At 38.7% G+C, this 19,986-nt stretch overlaps 1 protein-coding gene across 1 annotated transcript in view; it reads right to left on the minus strand.

Annotated features, from left to right (window-relative positions):
* USH2A (usherin) overlaps positions 1-19,986 on the minus strand; it is a 391,818-nt gene that overhangs the window by 38,685 nt on the left and 333,147 nt on the right. The window contains exon 60 of the mRNA XM_072858355.1: positions 15,530-15,884. Coding sequence (XP_072714456.1) covers positions 15,530-15,884 — 355 coding nt within the window. The remainder of the gene's footprint in view (positions 1-15,529; positions 15,885-19,986) is intronic.

A 19,986-nucleotide genomic window follows, 5' to 3' on the forward strand; every position in this document is an offset into this window, starting at 1 on the left:
CTTGTCTCCCTCACCCAAAACATGCAAAAAGAGCAGTTCCAACTGCTGCTAAGTAGAGGAAGATAACACAGCCTCAAGGCAATTCACAGCTTTAAATCCCTGCTTTCTGCCAACACAATGGAAAATAAAAGCAACATTTTAAAGGAGACTAAAAGGTTTTTACTTCCTACTGTTTTATTCTTTTTTCTCTGCCCTGTACTGAACAGCCCTAGCTTTTCATTCAAACTTTGCCTGCTATGTGTGTAAGCACTTCTGAGAGATATTAAAAGGTAAGCATAAACAATTTCCTTGGAGCTACATTATAAAGGCCAAAGTTTAGTCTGAATATGTGGCTGCACTTAAAATGTCACCTTTAAAATGAACTGGGTATTTTAAAAAATGATGGGCCAAAAAGTACACAAACCCCTATCTCTTGAAAGGCTTTCCTTCACCAGGTTTTTCATTCCTTCCCTTAATGCTTTACACTTCCTACGTGAAAATACCTGCTCTCCAAATAGAGACGGGCTGAAAGTAAATGGAAGCGTGCAGGTAGCAGTTTGGGAAAGGTGCAGTCCAATTATGCCAATCTATGCCTGGAAAAAGAGTTTGCTCCACACCTTTTTGTACAGAGCAGTCACTCTTAGCAGAAGGCCAGAAGCACGCTGCTTATGCAGGTAGGGATGTCCTCTCTCTCTTCTGTAGCTGGAGGAAAGTTCAGCCTATCTGCTGAACATTAGCAGGGAATATTGGTTAGACATATATTTAGGTGTACACTTCGGGGATGTATTTCTCAGCAAAGCACAGCTTCCCATCAAAATACTGACAGGTTCAGCAGAGATCTGACACCTTCCTGCCAGAACTTGCGGGATGTTCCCCCACGTTTGGAGTAGGGGATAGCTACAGGGGATCCCTGCCCCTGCTGGCCATATAAGCTAATGGAAAGCCTCAACAAGTAGCCTGAGAAGCCCCTGTGTCACATGATGGTAAGAAGAACAGAAAATCTTGTTTTCCCATTGCAGCTATTACGGACTGCACTGTTGACGAAAATAATGAGGTCCAATAAAGATTAAGTTATATATTGTTGTGTCTTTAGCAGCTATGTCTTGCCATATGAAGGCTCAGAATCAACTACACACCAAGAAAAGAGTTCAAAAGAAGACAGGAAGAAAGAGTGGTTATAGATTTTGATGGAGTAACTGGGAGAGAAGCTGCTTGCCGGTTTAATGGCTTGAAACCAAGTGATGCCAGTGGATAGGTGAACTTCCAGATCCTCCTAGGATCACATGGCTACAGTCCCCTCTAGCTTAAGCCTCTTAAGGCACAAAGTTGGGAAGAAACTCACCTTGACACAGCATATGAAGCAGTGTCTGCAGACTGCCCATTCCCATTTTTTATGCTGTCAGACCAACACTAAATTCATATACATACACAGAAAAGTAGACAGACAAACCTGCTACAGTCTGAACAGGAAAAGCAGCTAGCTAGCATAACTTTTAAATGTTAGTGCATAAATATAATGGAAATTTTAATATGTCTTTTCATATGGTTACACATTCATTAGTCCTTTCTAGTGTGGCTTGGGCTTCTCAGCGTAAAGCTCCTGCCAAAAGAGAAGAAACTCTGAGCTGCTTGTGATTTGCACTAGCAAGATGCAGTAGTTAGGGAAGAGATGAAAGATGTAAATACTGAAATATTATTTGAAAACTGAAGCATAACTAGTTCAGATTCTGTATTTTCCTTGGATATTTAAGTTACTTGGGGAATTAAAGTAGATCACCAAGTCAACAGGTACATAGTTAAGCTTAGTACAAAACAAATCGTGCTGGTTTCAGAATCGAAAATATCTTTACAGCACATTATTGACTCCAGCATATTAACTTGTAAATCCACTACTTTCACCGTCTCATCTATTGATTAGCTGCATGTATGCATGTTATAAATGAGCAATCCAAAAATAAATTACTACAATATAGTCATTTTGGGCCAGACTTGTAAGTGTATTCAAGTGCTCAAAGATGAAGATAGGCACTATGGGAAATAGAGCTCCTACATTCAGACACAAAACTTGTGTAGCTAGTGTCCTCAGTTACTCTCTGTACTCCGTGCAGAGGAAGGGAGGTTCCTCCAAAGGGAAAGCCAGATATTTATGTTTAACTTCTCTTTTGAATAGCCCTTCAGAGGAGGCTCACTCTCTCTCAAGACAGATTAGACAGACCAGCCTACATTGGCCGTCTAAAGTAAGTTTTTAGAATCCAGAGCTGTGGCTTTTGCTTAAATTCACTTAAGACTCAAAGAGCCAAGTAGCCAGTGACAACATTTTCAATCAGCAGACAGTAACAGACCATACAGGTGAACTCTTTCTTTTTTCTTAAGGTGAAACAGAAAACTATTGATAGCTTCAGAAGTTAAACTGCAGCTGTTTCAAAGCACTTCAAAATCAATGGAAGCCTCCTTTTGCCTTTTCAAGGATCCTGGATCAGGGTCTTCATGACTAGGAGAACAAAACTAAATGGTGTATGTAGATGGCATTCAACTAGAACAGGGATTGGGTTTACTTAATCCATAATATTGAAGCAAACAACCCTGACTCCTGATTTCCATCCATAGGTCAACATGTTGGCAATGATCTTCAGTCTGAGATGATGTTACTCAAAACAGCATGGTTTAAAATTTCCATTAACACCCTCAAACCAAGTATCATTACAGGGGTTTGTTAACAAAGCAACTGAAAGTATTGTGATGCTTCTATGCAGGACCAGAAAGATGAAAAAATGCATTATGCTAAAGAGCTGTTGCAAATTTTTGTCTCAGAAATGTCCTATTTTAAAAGCCACGTGTTACCAGCTCTATTTGTCCTCAAAAGGGGCACTGTATTTGACATCAAAGCAACTGGAGCTCGAACTATTGTGTTACCTGGCGGAAAAGGTGATGTTTTTCTTCTCATTTGCTCTCAGGGTCTCTATTCAGTCTTTTTAGGCCAAGACTTTCCAGTAACATTAAGCACAGCACTTAAATATGTCACTGTCTTAAGCTACAACTATAGCATAAATCTCATGATCTATTGGTACATCATGGGTCTAGCATTTCTAGCATAGACTAGCATTAGAGAAAATCTAAATTATCATCTGTCTTGAACCCCTGAAGAGAAAACAATAAAAAATAATTTTATGATGCTGTAATGACAAGAATAATACTTCACTTCATCTGGGAAAAGATGTCTTCCAGACTTCTCATTAATTCTTTTTTAAAGCCTGTTGAAATATAAGAGCTCTGCAAAGTTTCATTCATTTTGTTTGTGCAGAGTAAAGTTTTCTTTATAGCAAAAATACAGAAAATTTATCGCGGCAAGGAGTCCACTTCCCTCACTCTCTTGCTATATGAAATCTGAATTTGCAATTCTGATTTTGTAGAACAACGGTAAACTTGGACCCTTTTTTGCAGCCACTAGAGTAGCATCTCCACACTGCATGGAGGATTTGGCTCAGGCTAGGAACTCTGCTCTGGATGGGAAAAAAGAATCAGTGCATTCAAACCTGCAGCAAACGGACTTAGAAAAATACTTGGAGCAAAACTCAGAAGCAAAACGAGTGATGATTTGTGATATGCCCCCGTAGGTTAAATAGATACTGGGACCTCTGTCCAACTTCCCGTTGTGAATATACGACTCCTTGGAGTCATTCTGGCACACAGACAGCACACACTCCAGGTGTCTCATTCAGATGGACCATACCCCAGCAGCAACATCGTCTCTATGTTAGGGTGGTGTGGGCACAGAAGCCTCCGGAAGACACGTGCTACATAAAGAAGGAAGGTGGAGCAGCCATGGATTAGTTTAAAAAAGACATCCTACAGCTGCAAAGTCAAAGAGCTTAGGGGAGGCTACTGTGCTGCAGGTCCAGCTGCTGCTCTTGCACCAGTCATGGGTTGCCTTAAGTGGACATGTGTTTGTTTGTCTCCTAAGCCTTTGACTGCGTAACTACACAGCCTCCAGTAATATAAGACCTTTAAAGGACATTACCTGACTGAAGCAGAGTCCTGCCTGTTGTAAGGACTGCAGGACCCACGGAATATCTGGAAGTAGAAACAAGTTCCTAACAAAAATCTGAAAAAGACAGAAGTTATTTTCTACTAGACCCTCAGGATTGGAATTAATTCTGCTCCTTATATCACTATCATAGTCTCTAAATGTGGTCTTAGAAAGGAAGGCTTGTGAAGGGAAAGGAAGGGAGGAAGAAACAGTTTCCACAGTTTTGGTGGAGGGAGTAAAACAGCTTGCAGTTGCCAGAGGTATAACAGATGATGTCCGATGCCCTAACGGCTGTAACATGGCACCTGCTAATAAGGTGAGAAAAAATTCTCTGAATCTGGTTGCAACATTGGCAGGGGTTCTTCCAGAAAGCTCTCCACTTCATGGGTAGAAACCTTCTCTCCATGCTCATAGTTTTTCTTGGCACTTATAAAGCAGTTCAATGAGCGTATCCTTTCCAAATCTTCCAGCCTGTCAGATGCTGGTGGAGGGACATCTGCACCAACCTCTCTCTTTCTTTAAAGACTGAAGAGATTTTACTTGATGAATGCTAAAGAAACAGACTTAAAAATACAATACAGTTTTTACAGTTAAACAGTAAAATCCATCCATTATGGGTGCATGCGAGTAGAGCACAATACACTTAAATGTTCCAGATCCCATTTGCCATGCATTTCTCTAACTTCGGTCGGATAAAAAGTTCAAGGTGCTGAGGGAAATACTTAGAGTTTGTGACGGGATAAACTCATAAATTGGACTTTGTTTCCTCCTAATACAGATTACATGTCTGTAAACTACCCCCAACCATTGTACATAGGAATTTTTCAGACTACCATCCTCACAAGAGTCTACTACTTTCTGCCTTTGGTTTCTTTGGAAACAAACCAACCAATCAAACATGAATTACTTATGTTTCGGTGCTTTCACTTGTGATCGTACTGGTACTGGGAAACAGGAAGGACAGATACAAAGACTGTTTTGAACTTTATTGAATCTGATTAACTGTCTGGTTTGGGCTCAATTTAAATTTGTCAAGAGTAAAAGTCCCCTGTCATCTTTTCCCTGTTCCCCACAGAAATGAGATCTTTACACAATTCAGAAACTGTGCTAGGTTTGAAGACAAATGCAAGAGCTGCCTGTCGGCTCATTCACCAACCAGCCAACCCAGTCAGCTAACTTGCAATCTCCCATTTGTCTGTTGGACATCGCTCAGTTGTGTTTTCAACATTGCCAAAATGCATTTCAACCAGCATGAAGATCCAGCAGGAACTGGGTGCCCTTGCAAGGGTGTGGAAGTTTCTGTCTTGAAAGGTGCATGGGCAGGGGAAGCAGCAGCTCCACCTGCTCAGCAGACGCAGAGTGGTCCAAGGGAGGGAGGGATGGCAGCGGTGGGGTGCAGGACCCCTTGGTTTCCAGCAGACACTTCTACAAAACTGGTACAGACTGCTCCGAGTGCACCTTCCCTGAGCCACTGATGTGCACCCAGTCAGCCAGATCCCAAGCTGGTAACATGGCTGTGCTAGGTTATTTTACCGAAAGGTCTGGCATACACGAACTATTAAAATCTGCACGTGGTTTAAAGTTCAAGTGGTCAAACTCAAATATTCCAAATAGCATTTATTATAAACTTATGTGATTTTTTCTCTTTGTATGGCCATCTCAGAGTTTTTTCTTTACAAACTGAATAGTTGGATGAGTGTTTTTGAAATGAAATCTCATTGGCTAATTGCTCACTTTATTTATTTACAATTTAATTTCCACATTGTATGATGAATCACCAGAATTAGTCAGTAATGCATCTGCTGACTGGATAGCTACTTTTATTTTGTTTTTAATAACAAATAAGTTACAGCTATTTTTAATAAGCAAATTTTTAGGATTGCTAACTCTGTTAGTAAAATTCACAGAGCTTTTGAGCTTTGAAAGCATTTTAATATTCTGCAATTCTCCAAACAGTCTGAAACACAACAGAAAGTCCCATTACGATCCAAAAGTATAAAAACAATGCTTCAGTTTGAAAAGAGTCACATTTTGGATTCCTTTTTCATACTCAGTTAACTTTATATACAGTTACAGTATAATGTAATAGTAAATTTATACCCCTCCATTGTCACCTGTTCAAAATGCATTGGAATATTCAGGGTTTTTTTCTGTTTTTAAATCTCCATCAGAGCCTGTGTGAGAACTGGAATAAATAAGCAGCCACGTTTTCCCATACTGGAAAAGCTCCAGAAGGGAAAGGGCTCTTGACATTACAGAGCTAAAGGAGTTTTCAAGACACTTTCTATTTCCATACTCGTTCTTTTGTATGCTAGGTTGCCTGCCATTATGTTTATGTAATTCTGACAGTGTTCTTAATGACACACTAACAGATTGTAAAACACGCTGCTGGCATTTACTTGTTTTTTATATTTTTAAAACAATGTCCTTCATGTAACAGTAGTTAAGCGCGGCAGAAGGACATCATTAGAGCCATGGTTAAACTGTAATTTACACCATTAGGAAGGCAGGAGCAATTTTTATTGCCTGGCAATTTTCTTGCTGAAATATTTGGACCATATGGCTCAATTTGTGTAATAACCTTAATTTCAGCACCCTTCAGGTCTGCCTCCATCTCCTACGGAATGGTAAAATGCGGTTTAGCAGAAAAGGCAACTGTCTATACTTAGAGAGTTGAGATTAATAACATGTCACGTCCTGTTTTTGGTGAAGGAATTCGAACAGCAGCCAGATGGTATCTCTACAAATAACTGTCAGGGGTCTTGATCTAATCAATACAATGTATTAATACATCTCCCTTCGCTGCTTCTCGAGGGGCTAGCGTGCAACATCTGGAAAGATTGGGGGGACCGCCAAGTAGAAAGCTGATCCTTTTCAGAATCAAACTGAGCCCAATTAATTTTTCATGTATACTTGATAACTGTTTCATAATGAGCTATGCGTCTTGACGGAGTTAGGGTTGGCGGCATGAGCGGCTTGTGCTTCCTATCCCCATTCAGTCCACTTACAGAAACCAACCCATTAATCAAACTATCTGGCATAAAACTGAAATCTCAGCTCAGCAAGAGATCAATAACCATCCTTTAAAAAAAAAAAAAAAAGCAACAACAAAGACCCCACCACAGCACAAGGCTTTAGTGGGCAAAAGTGTCCAGGCATGACATTAGTAATTACTTTACCAAAAAACAAAACTCAGAACCATACTCACCTGACAGGCACCTATAACACAGATTTTATATTAGCTTCCTGTCAAAGAGTAACATTTAAGTCCATTAAAAATACACTGCCATCCTGCTTTCTAGATACAGAGGCCATCTGGCCCCTATTCACCATAATTGCTATTATAGTCTCAAAAATAATATTTATATAGTCCTGTAAATTAACAGACAGACACCCATTCCCACTCCCAAAGAGCTTTCTGTTGATAAACTCATGTTTTAGCACTGTGCAGGAATTAGGGTCTCGCCCCCTAAAAAAAGAGTGTGGCAAGATTATACATGCATTCCAGTGCTTTTTGTAAAGTCTGAAAGGAGGAGAAAGAGAGGTCACTTGGCAGGCAGAAAATGGGAAACTGCAACAAGCATAGGGGAGACGAGCTTGAATGAGGCTGTGAAGCTGAGTGATGGGAATGGATTCAAAAGGGAGCAGTAAAGAGAAAGGTCAGCTGAGAATACTAAACTTATCTTGCGTAGGACACCCAACGGCTGTTTGATGAGAATGACTTTGGTGACTGTAGACCTGGATTAGATTCAAATGGAGTCCCCAGCGGTACAAAGCTCTATATTATATTACCAATTCCCATGAGTCATATGGCTTGCTCTTGCTTTTTTTTAAAAAGAGGCCCTGTTTATTAAAATTACACACTGCTTGTTAAAATTCCCTATGAAATATAGGCATATGACATAACATTTCTCAGCCAATTTGAATACAAGACCTTATCTGTGGAGGGGAGTGGGGCAGGGGGTTGGGATGGGCAGGGGGGGAATGGCGCTCTAATTATCAGCTGAAGAAATCCTGTATCTGTGGCTGTTGGGCATGACCCTGGGGATTTTAGGAAGCTGCCCTATGACTTTACCAACAAAGAGAGTTATCTTGGAGTTGCCTGATATATCCACTTAAGAATGTTGGTTAAATGTGAATCAAAATCTAGTCAAATCCAATTAAGCATTTTTAAACAGATATCTAATTTGAAAAACAGCTGTACATATTACCCAACAAATTGCTGCCTCCTCCTCCTCCATTTTTATTCCTACTTATATAAGAAAAAGCATCTGTAGTTTACCAAAACCTTGTTTTTAAAGCGGATTTAATGCAGTCACACACAACATGGCACAAAGGGAAGAATGTCCCTTCTATTATATCTTCCTATCAAATTATACTTAATAAGGTGAAGGTTTGTGAGGATTTCTTTGTTTATTTTGTTTTTACAAATTAGAAAACACCCTGTCAATGGTGTTTTTCTACACTGCCTGATTAACTTAATCTTATTCTCATAACTGAAATGCAAGACGTACAGAAAAACATCATAGAGAAAAGCATAAATATAAAGCATATAGAAAAACATATATAGAGAAACAGCATGTGGAGCATTTATACTATCTCATTTTAGACATCTGCCTTTAGGCTTTGTCATGTGGTCACCTATTCTCTTATGACTGCAGGTGCACAAGCTGAAAAGGTTACCACTTCCAGGCTGCTGCCCACCACCATCTTTCTGTCAGAGGGTACTGTCTTTTAAATCTGTCAACCTGCATAATCCCATTGTGTGGGTTAGGAAAGACCAGCTGATTAATCAGCTTAAAATCAACCCCCTTCTTTTGACAGACACATGCCACAGTAGTGGCACACAAGTGTACTAGAGGAAAGCAGTCTTGTGTGAACAGTTGCAGCCCAACGACAGTAAATGTCCATCTCTTAGGTGTTCTAGGGGTTTCATGGTCTACAGAGGACATTCATGCTCCTAACTAGGTTAGATGCCTGAAGTTAGACATTGTGAACATCCCTCAAAAGACCTAATTCTACATGTGTTTCACTCATCAAAAAGGACCTATGAAATCAGTGAAAACTGGATCTTGCACAAGGAGAAACCCAAGGATAAAATACACCAGATATGTCCAAATAGGTAACTAATTTATTTGTAGAAAAAATTACCTATTGATCCAGGCACTCTGGTCTAGTCAATCTAGAGTAGGTGATTAGGCATGGTCAGACATAACCCTATCAGTTTTTTTACTTGTGGTCCACAAATTTATCGAAGGGCAAAGTTATGTTGACTTCATGTTGCACACTGAATTAGGGAGAAAATATTCAAGAAAAAATGTAATGAAATAAACTCCCTTGCTGTAACCTTCACTAATTCAAATCACCAGTTGCCTGACAACATATTAAGACCTCACAGACACCAGATAAACCTCTCTCTGCTACCCCGCATCCTAACTCACAAGGATGCTTTCATTCTTGGCAGAGTTCCAGCAGGGTCTAAAGCTATCTTTCTGTGGCTGCCGAAAGCATCCAGGAGACACTGAAGTGGCCTTGGTTACAGCAAGGATGGTATAAATAGAAGAACTGAAGCCTCTCTCTCGCTCTCTCACCGTTCTCATCCAGTTCTATTACCACACTACTTCAAAATCATCAAAGTTGTGCAACAACCCATTTCATCCTTTCTGCTCTAATTAGGCAATTCTACATGTCTGTCTTGATAGGTGGGGCTTACTGAAGCACTTAATCAGTTTCTGGAGGGGCATCGTAGTGCCAATCCAAATGCTTATTTACACAGAGCTGTAGTGCCAAATCCAGCATATTCTGCAGCAGCATGGAAACAACAGAATCTGTGAGACACAGATTGCCTCACACACTTTCTTTTTTTTTTAGCAGCCTTCAATGTGAAGGAGCACTTGTCCTGTATTCATCTTGTGTAAGCTTAACAGGTCTAGAGATTAAAACACAGGAAGCATTTTATATTATTGGGCTTTCCTGGCAAATAAAACAATTACAGCAATTCCAGTACAAGCCCTTCCTGAAACTGTGCTAACGAGGCTTTGAATCTTAAAAACTGCATTTAAATCAAATGATTCATTTGCAAACCCATCACATACAGCACACACGTAGTAGGTGTGGGTCATTTCATTGGAATTAGAAAGCAAATGTCTCTATACATGAGAGGTCACCAGTTGTTGTAAGTTAAAATCTTTTCACTGTTAGGCATAATTAAAATACTCTAACAGTGGTTTCAGTAATTTAAACATTGCAGTATTGTTGTAATATTTTTCTAAGCTTCAAGAGTTCACAATTGTTTGGTCCAATCAAATCTGGGAACACTGGAGAAGTTATCACCCATCAAGGTAATTACTTTCAAGTTGAAATAATTACTCCATCAATGTTAATGGTCTTTCAACTTCAATAAAGCACTCACCTGCCGATAATCACAGCTAACCTCTTGCTCTCATGCAATTCCCTCTCTATTTAGCAGGTTATATTACAGCCGTTAGAGTGGTCACTTGTCCTGAACAGCTGCTGAATTTCACTTTGATCGGCTGTGAACCATAAAAAAATTAGTCATCTGTGTATGATTTCCCCCTAACCCATAAGCCCTTGCAGAGCTAAGGATATAATCTTTTGGCTGTATTAGGGCACTGCTGAGCAGCCATCTTGTTTCTGGTTGTGGCTACTTTCCACTCACTAACAGCAGCGCAGTACCCTAATTAACTTCTGCCCTCCACTGCCGTTTCCAGCTTTCCTTCTTTGCTAAGTAGCACATCTTCTGAGTTTATGGCATGTGCAGGGATTCCTCCATTTACTCGCATCTTGTTTTCTTAGCGTGCAGTCCTTTTCCCAGGCATCTGAAAGAGGCATGTATAAAAAAGTTTCACTGGTCCCTCTCTTTGGTATATTTTTTCTTATTCTTGTGGCTATGATCTTCATTCCTTCTTCTATAAGGAAGTTGTCATGTACAGTCCTGCATACCGCATTACTGAATAATGTTATATACAAGGAAGTTAATAACTACGTGGTATCTCATCTCTAATGCCACCTAATGTTCACTGGTCTATATGAGGAAAAGAAATGAAGGATCACAGACGGATGTATTAAGTATTTCTGAATTTGATGAATAGAAAGGAACTAACTGTGGATGCAAGATTCCAGACACCTGTAAAATCCTGCATAGGAGGTGTGTGTGTATGGCAGTACTGGCCACTTAAGATTATTTCTGATATATTTTATATGGAGTTTTTCAGCAAGTAGACTTTATTCATTATTTTTACATTGGGTATATATTCGATATACAAATTACTGTCTGGTTATAACAACATAGTCATGCAAGCCAAAGCCTCATCCTCCTACCAAAGTCGCTATTATTATTGCTATTCTGCAATATGTCTACAGATTTCCCTTTACACAGATGAAGCATCTGCCAAGAGGAGCTCGGCCAGTGTAGTTATATACCATCTCCTCAAATAATGTAAGGTAAGCCAACATATGTTCTCAACTGTTAGCGTAGCTGCATCCAAACCAAAGGCTTTGCTGGTGCAGTGATATCAGCTAAGAGACGTGCTAATTTTTTACACCTCGAGCTGACACAGCTATGCCAAAAAAGCCTTGTAGGAGAAATTTGGCCTGAGCGCCTCGTACTGCAAAACACATTGTGAGTAGACCTGTGCTTCTAGGTAGGCACAGGTGCAGGGTTTCCCAGGAATAAGGCCTATAATGCTTACACCTCTCTCTTGCATCCTGTAACAAGCACATTATACTTTGTTACACCCTGCTGAGGCGGATTTGACACACCAAGGCCTTGATTCTACATAACAATAATGGGCATCACTGCCCATAGCAGGCAGACTTTTTCTTTATAACCCTCCTCTCTGGGTGATTTTCCTCCTCCAAGCACATTCTAACAGCTGCATATTCTTACATTTTTTTACTCATCTTCTTGGCTTTAAATTCTCCTGCTCATGATAGACAACCAAATAGCTGATATAATTGTCATGGGAGAAACAGCATTACACACCCACAAAACACATACCAAGGAAAAGTCCAAACTTACCCACAGTTTTACCTCACAGCAACATTTGGAATACAACGGTTAAAGAGCTGTGATGCTTTGATGCCATTTGGCAGGTACTGGCTTTATAATGAAATCAGCTCTGGGTCCGATGTTCACAAGCTTAAGCCCTAAGTTCACAAGAGTGAGTAGCTTGCTTTGACAATCTAGTCACTTTATGCAGATTTCTGTAAATGAGAACTTACTGTCAATCCATTCCTCTATAAACACATCTGTCTCGTGTTAATGGTGTCAATAAGACACTAAATATCATTCTTGCTTTAGAGGGTTAAAATGAACTGGGAAGACATTGCGGGAGGCACTTGTACTGCTGTAACCAGTCTTGACTTGACTTTGTTCTGCAAATAAACCAGAATGTCAGTTTAACTTGCTGTCACCTAGCATCTGTCGCTACACTCCTGGCCAAACAAGCTAGGGGAGTGGGTGATGCTGCTCTTTAACTGTGAAGCATCAAAATGGCTCACATGTAATTCACTTGCTTCTAACGGTGCAGGGAAATCCTCCTTTTCTTTGAGTGGCAGCAGCTTTTGCTCTCAGAACCAAGTTCTCATTTTTATTTCCATAGGCAGTGTAAAATTTCAAGGGGTCAGCAATAACCTTAAGGTATCAGACAGCCATACCTTTGCCACATTAATTCAAATACAGATTAATGCACCTTAACTGGGGAGTGAATAGCTGCATTTTGGGAAGGTAAAGTGGATAAGTCTGTCAAATGGTTTGAAAACCCAGAAGATGCTTCTCATTTGGCTCTGGAAATGGATGGAAACGAAGCTGTCAAATTAAAACAGTCTGCAGGGATATTAGCAAGAGCTTAATTTGTATCCTGCAGTGTCACAGGGATTGTATTTCTACTTTAGGTTTTGGTCAAGATTTATGTCCTGTGGCAGGCAACCAGGGTACAACCGACAAGAGCAAGGGTGGTACCAGCTACTGTGATTCTAGCACTGCTTTTTTTCTGGAATAATCTAATGGGATAAGAATGGAGTATAACAGATTAAATAAAGGACCGAACTCATTGCTTGCTTAATACTTTAAGTCTTGCTTGTAACATGGAAGCTTGTGTGAGAGAATGACTAATGGCGTATCCCACGAGGGAGCTCCAATAGAGATGCTTTAGGAGATTAAATGATTTAGCCTAGTACCCCTGAAAGCTATATTTTAAAGGGGCAGAAGTTTAATCATTGAAATGCTAGTTCCTTCAATAAAATTACATTTTAATTAAAGTGTCTCATTCACAAAGCTACGGTTAAGGGTGTATCAGCAATTTCACGATAAAATTCTATTTTTAACGGGTTATAACTTTGAAAGTTGGTGTCCAGGTTTTTGCCTGCTGGGATAATTGACCTGACCTCCTGACGATATCTTTGATAACAGGACTCCATGCACTTTATGTCAATAACTTTGATTCAAAGCTTTAGCTGTTCTGCTATATTCAGAAGAGGTAGGATTCAGATCTCAGATCCTTAGTATAAATCAGCAACAACTCTATTGAGTTAATGTAGTTGCAAGAGCTTAAAGTGAGTGCAACTGATGGAAGAGCTGTGCAGAAAGATTTCTCCCCAAAGGGTGGTATAGTATTTAAAAATAATAAAGGGTAGCAAAAATAATAATCAATAAATGTTCACAACAAAGGACAGGAGAAAAAACATGCAAGTCAGCTTTGCTGCAACACTAGGAGAACAGCTATACATATGCTGCCAGAATGTCATTTTGATTCAGGATAGTGTTTGGGGAAAATCAAGGATTTTGGAGCCAGGAAAATACTAATTCAGTAAATAATAGCTTGTTAATTTAAAAGGCTTTTAACTGATGCTGTTAAAGAAACACACTGTGGCAACATTATTTAAAAGGCCATTTTGGTAGGTTTTATTACCCACAATACAACCATCTTGGACATTTTCTGTTGTTGTTGGCATGCTTAGAAGACATTGCAATGCATGACCGGCGAGGTCAATTCTGATGCTCAGCAACACATTGCACGCTGCTGAAGCAGAGTATAAGGAGAAGCCCTGTCATTTCACTGGCTTTGCAATCTTAGGTGTCCCATCACAATTATAATTGTGATTATTTTTTTTAAAACAAGTTAAGGGAGCTAAGTACCAAAATCCTACTGAAGTTCAATAACTTTAAAATCCCAATCTACTTTTTAAAATCTAACATACTAACAAATCTAATCATATATACAATGTGAATGCAACTATTTCAGAAGCCAAAAGTATATATTCCTATCATTCAGTCAGGACCTGTTTTCTTTTTCAGAAAAAGATGTATTACAAACTTAATCCATTTAGGATTCCGGGAAGCTAGACACAAAACTGCTTTGGAACCATATGATCATGAGAGAATGTAAGATTACTGAGCTGGAAACTTCTCCCACCTTGTCATGTCGAGATTTGTCTAAGTGAGTTACTTAAAGGTTACTACTGGGTATTGCAGAGAAAGCTCTTTAGGATCCTACTTGAATGTCAAACAGATACTTTATAATTGGGGTAATTAAGAATTTAGGGGATTTCTGGTGTTATTCAATACAAACATGGCCTATGAATATCATTTAGGGAAAATTCTAGGTTTATGAAATTGAGGTGGCACTGCTGAGGAAACCCAACTTTATTACAACCTCCTTAAACATTTTCTAAAACTTATTTTCAAGAGACAGCCAAGTACAGCAGCTATCCTAATATACAGCAGTTCAGTTCAACTATCTATAAGCTGTCTTTCTATAGAAAGACTAGAATGTAATATATAGGTGGGAGGAGCAGTGGTAACTGCACAAACCATAACCACTTCTGTCACTGATTTACACAACATTGTTAGTCAGTTCACAAAACAACCTGCCCTTTCCTGAGTCTAACCCTCCACATACTGAATTGAAATGTAATATTTACAGACATCATGTTTGGAAAGTCCCTTGAAGGGAAAGACATGTTAGCAGTGCGAAGTAACATTCTAATATAAGTACATATAATGAAAGGAAAAGTAGATCTGCTTTTATTACTGATGAATTATGAGGGGAACATGCAAATGCATTGCATAGATGAACTATGTAATTACTAATGAATTCATTCACTTTGTGATTCCAACCGAATTACAAAACTGGAATTATATACAAGGAGGACTGATTTTGTTGTTCTTTGTGCAGATCCTGTGAAACTATTTCGACAGTCAGACAAAAAGCTCAGGACAGTATTTTCAGAGCGAGACTGACAAAGTTAGATGCATGTGCTTTATTCCTCCAGACATGACCCATCCACACTTTCAAGTAATCTACTTGCCTCTATCAGGAATAAGATATTAATGTGAAATGTTCAGTCTGCATTGGGCCAAACACAAAATTTAAACCAACAAAACTACTGGCAATTGGAAACCCCACTTTTTCAATCAGTGTTAAATGAGATTTTAAAATACCACAGAGATCAAAGCAGAGTAAAAACAACTTAAAACTGGTTTTGTGGTCCAGTTCTTACCATTACGGTCAGTGCTGTAACAGCTGGGATGCTAAATGTTGGATCGCTGCATTTTTCTTGATAGACTACTCGATACAGAGATATAACACCATTGGGAGAGACAGGCTGGGTCCAGTTCAACTGCACCGAGTATGCACCTGTTGCTTGTGCCCAAGGGGCTCCCATGCCCCATGGGGAAGCCTCCAGAGTTTTGGTTGAAGCCCACAGGCTGTCCACTGACCCCACAGCATTTTGAGCTCTGACACGATATTCGTAGAGAGTAAAAGGCTGTAGAGCGTCAGACGCATCAATAAATTCCAAAGCTCCTTCAGCCCCGATGAACAAAAGCAGCTCTTCTTGACTGCCCACAGGGCGTCTGCAATTAAATCAAAGGCAATGTGTTTAAAATTGAAAATAACTTTTAACAGTCCCATGGTAGTAGATCCTGAAGTTCTTAAGTTCAACCTGTACCGCAGAAAAGTACAGAACTTATTTCTATACATCACACACGCACAAGGAACTGCCTATCTACCTTTGCATCTTAAAAGCATTTCCCTGAACTTCTGTTTGGTGCTGAGTAGTGAAAAAGAGATTTTTGAGGCAATCATTTAATTATTCTCCTTTATCTAGAAGAATACTATAAAACATGTCAAACAAGTGTGCTGTCACAGTCCGTAGTAGCAGAGTAGCAATACAACAGCATATTGTCCTTTTAGGATAGAACACATCAGATATGAGACTTTCAGAATTTAGAATGTGACATTTTAAATCCATATGTAGTTGCTAAGTAATGACTTGAATTGCAATATGGGTGCAAGTTTTCAACATTTCTGAAAATCAAACTATTTATGGAGGTACTCACCTCAGGATCCCTCATTTACGGAAAACTTATGAACAATGTACTTGAGAAAATGTTACCTAGTGAACAAGGGATAAATATTCTATCATGCCCTCAAAACCAAAGCCGTGTACTTTTAAATTCTGGTTTGCTCACAATAAATATCCTATTTGTTCTTGTGAATGGAATAAGTAATCCCTTGTGCATAAACTTAGCAGAATCTCCAGCTCCACCACAAAAACTCATTAAAATATCAGAAGTAGTGCTTTCTGTAATAAACTACATATTTTTTCCAATACTGTTTTTGTTTAAAAATGCAAACTTAAGATATATGAAGAAAATTCACTGTATAGGCTTTTGGCACAATGGGTTTTTACTTTTGTACATATGTATATATATATCTGTATGTACACACACACACATATATATACATGTATATATAGCATTCCTACTACAGACCTGCTTGCGTTGGACCTGGTGATATTCTGAGTATCAGAGGAGATAACAGATGATCCTCATCCCCTTTCTAATGTCGTCCCTTCTAGTACATAATTTACAACAGTTGTAATAAGGCAAGCACTCATCTTCAAAACAGTTATCAAATCAATTCTTTCACTTGGCATAAAAATGTTTGTGTGAAATTAAGTTGGTTACATTTAAACACTGTGATAAATCTCAATGACGGTTGTGCTGTACTGCACAGGAATTTAAGTATTTCCCCTACTCTTCACAGGAACCTTGGCCTTTGTAAAACATAAAAGCACTTTCACCCTCCATGCCAACAACAAAAAACAAATTACATTATCTGCCACTTTTATTGCAAGTAGGGCAAATTTGCAGAAGTAAAATTGGTTTGTCTGACTACTGGGTGTCATCATCACTATACACATAGGGAGAAGCTGAAGAACATTTCTTTGGCAAGAGAAAGTCTGTATTTCACAGAATTCTGTCTGATTTTATTTTGTTAGATCAACCCCAGCAATTACTTTAAAAATACAAAATACAGCAATTTTTTAAAACTGATAATCTTAGCTGCTTGTAATAATATATACCCAGGTATTTTTACATGCAAGTATGAAGAATATAATGAATACGTGTGTGTACACAGCTGTTTATTCATCCTTTGTGTATATGCATATATAAGGCATGCATGAATATATTACTTTCTTATATGGAGCTAAAGAATTTTTGCTAAAGTCTGAGAAAAGCAGGCTATATGGACGCTCTTTAGTTTAAAAGGGTTAAAGCATGATTTTAAAAAAAGAAGAGTTTTGAGGTACACTGTCTCTAGTGTAGTGAAATAGGCAAATTATAAGATGTGTTGATACTGAGAATTGGTTGGCAGGACTGGGTGAAGCATGGCAGGTAGAACAGGGAGGAAAGATTCCCTAGCAATTCTCTCTCTTGCAACAAAATGTCTGGAAGAGTCAGGCTACAAAATTTCCCACTGACGCCAAAATTACGTCAGCTATTTTTAATACACTTCCCCATGCTCTATTGTAATGGCAAATTAAGCCTTATGCAGAATTCTCCCTTAGATGCCATTCAGTGACTTAATGCAAGTCACATAATTCTGAAAGGTGAATCGCTACTATGTCTTTCTCCTGCTCCTAAAAATATAGTTTTTTCCCTGTGTACTCAAAAACATGCCTAGAAAAATCTCTGTAGATAACTAAAAGGAGAGTATATTTTAGTGCATTAAAGTCACATTTAATATGTCCTGTCTGGCCAAGCAGTATGGCACTTAAATGTATACACAAATTTATGTTTTATAAATTTTTGAAACTCTGATAAACAGTTTTTTCACACTGAAAGATTAAATATGCCACCACTGTAAGCTCATCCACAAGCAAAGCTGTACAATGTAGTCTGGTTAAGTATTTAGATCTTATTACTGCTGAATATTTAATGAATGAAACTTATGGTTAGGTAAATGGTTCCATCTGTAGTGCTAAAAACCAGAATATCTTCATGTATGAATAAACTTTGAACAGAAGTGGTTGAACAGTCTGTAATCATTTCAATCGTCTTAAGATTTAAGATTCAACTGCTCATTTAACTGGAAGTGTTTCTTATGTACAATGAGCTGCAAAGGAGAATAACATTTCCAAGAGCTGGAAGCTGTCTCTTAATCTGCATAGTCTGATTTGCTGCTTACATTAATTTTAAAGATGCTCAGATACAGTTATTTTTATAAAGGCAAATTCTCCCTGCCCCACTGCCAATCTGAGCCAGATGACATAAAGAGGAGAATATAATCTTCTTTGTGACAGATAACTATAGAGCTGTATGCAGAGGACTGCAGCAACACTAACTGCAACACTCACCCCTCAGCTTTCTTATGTGGAAAGAGACTCAATGAATCCCTGAGGTCTTGCAGGTCAAGCCAGAATTATTCTTCACATGTTTACCTTTCACCATGCAACAAAAGTACATGTTCTAGCAGTGCCTGCTGTTTTCCTTACCAGAGTGGTAGTGAGTTATTTCTAGAAACACTGAGAAGTCCTGGGGTAAAATTCAAACAATTGGGGAATCACACTGTCAGATGTAGGGGAATAACACAACATCAGCAATGCTCCCCCTCTACCGTTTCACATCCAATTAAACAAAGCAGCCTCACTTACCATTTGGGTTCAACAAATCTATACTAATGTAGTTTGAATATTTTTATTTTCTTTTTTTTTTTTACAAGTTTTGATGTCAAAAAGTGAACAAAAGGCATTTGAGATTATTGCATGTAATATGCTAGTTTAGATTAGTTATTATATCAATTACAGGTATAAATAAAACCCTTCAGGAGTTCTTGTACTCAAGGACATATCCATCCATAAGGATTCTTATATTAAACCATCTACTAATATAGGTGCCTTGGAAGCTGTCTTTGGTGCAGCTCATGGTTAAGGGTATAAGGGTAAGCAATGAATTAATCAAAACGAGTCAGTCTAGAAGCCTCTACGCTGCAAGTCACAACAGTCAACAGCCACTGAGACATGTCCTCTGTCTTAAATTGCCTGATGATTTTTATGCTACATTTTCACCATCAGGATTGCTCAGCTAATGAGTGCTACATTACAATCACACACACACACATATATATATATATATACACACACTAAATAATATAATCTTACTGAACGTGACATAGACACTTTGACAGAAATTCAGACACTCCCTTAAGCAATACATGAACCAAAATACTTATAATTTTACAGGCAATATTTCTTTAAGAGTCATCTCATGTGCATCCTACACAGTGCATGCTGGTGGTCAACAGAGAGCAGTTCCATTAGCTGATGTGACCTATATCTTATTAAAATACAGCAAGAAATACATCACCTATTTCCATAATATTATTTTTCCAGACTAGCAATTTCTGTGGTTGTCACAGGGGTGTTATGTAATGATGAATGGGAAGAGAAGTAGATTGGGTGATTGTCTCATGAACCAGATCTTTTCTCATTCACAATCTCTTCTAAGTTGTGGTCCTTGCTAGAAAAGTTTAAAAGCTTCAGATCTGTGTTTAAAACTGCTATATGAATCAAAAATAAAATGTCACCATCTCTTTTGTCATAAACCAACATTTTAATTTTTTGGTTTCTGACAAAATGGCTGCAAACTTGCGAGTGCTTTTATGATTCTA

The sequence above is a fragment of the Ciconia boyciana genome, chromosome 3, assembly GCF_034638445.1.
Source record: "Ciconia boyciana chromosome 3, ASM3463844v1, whole genome shotgun sequence".
Taxonomy (NCBI): Eukaryota; Metazoa; Chordata; class Aves; order Ciconiiformes; family Ciconiidae; genus Ciconia; species Ciconia boyciana.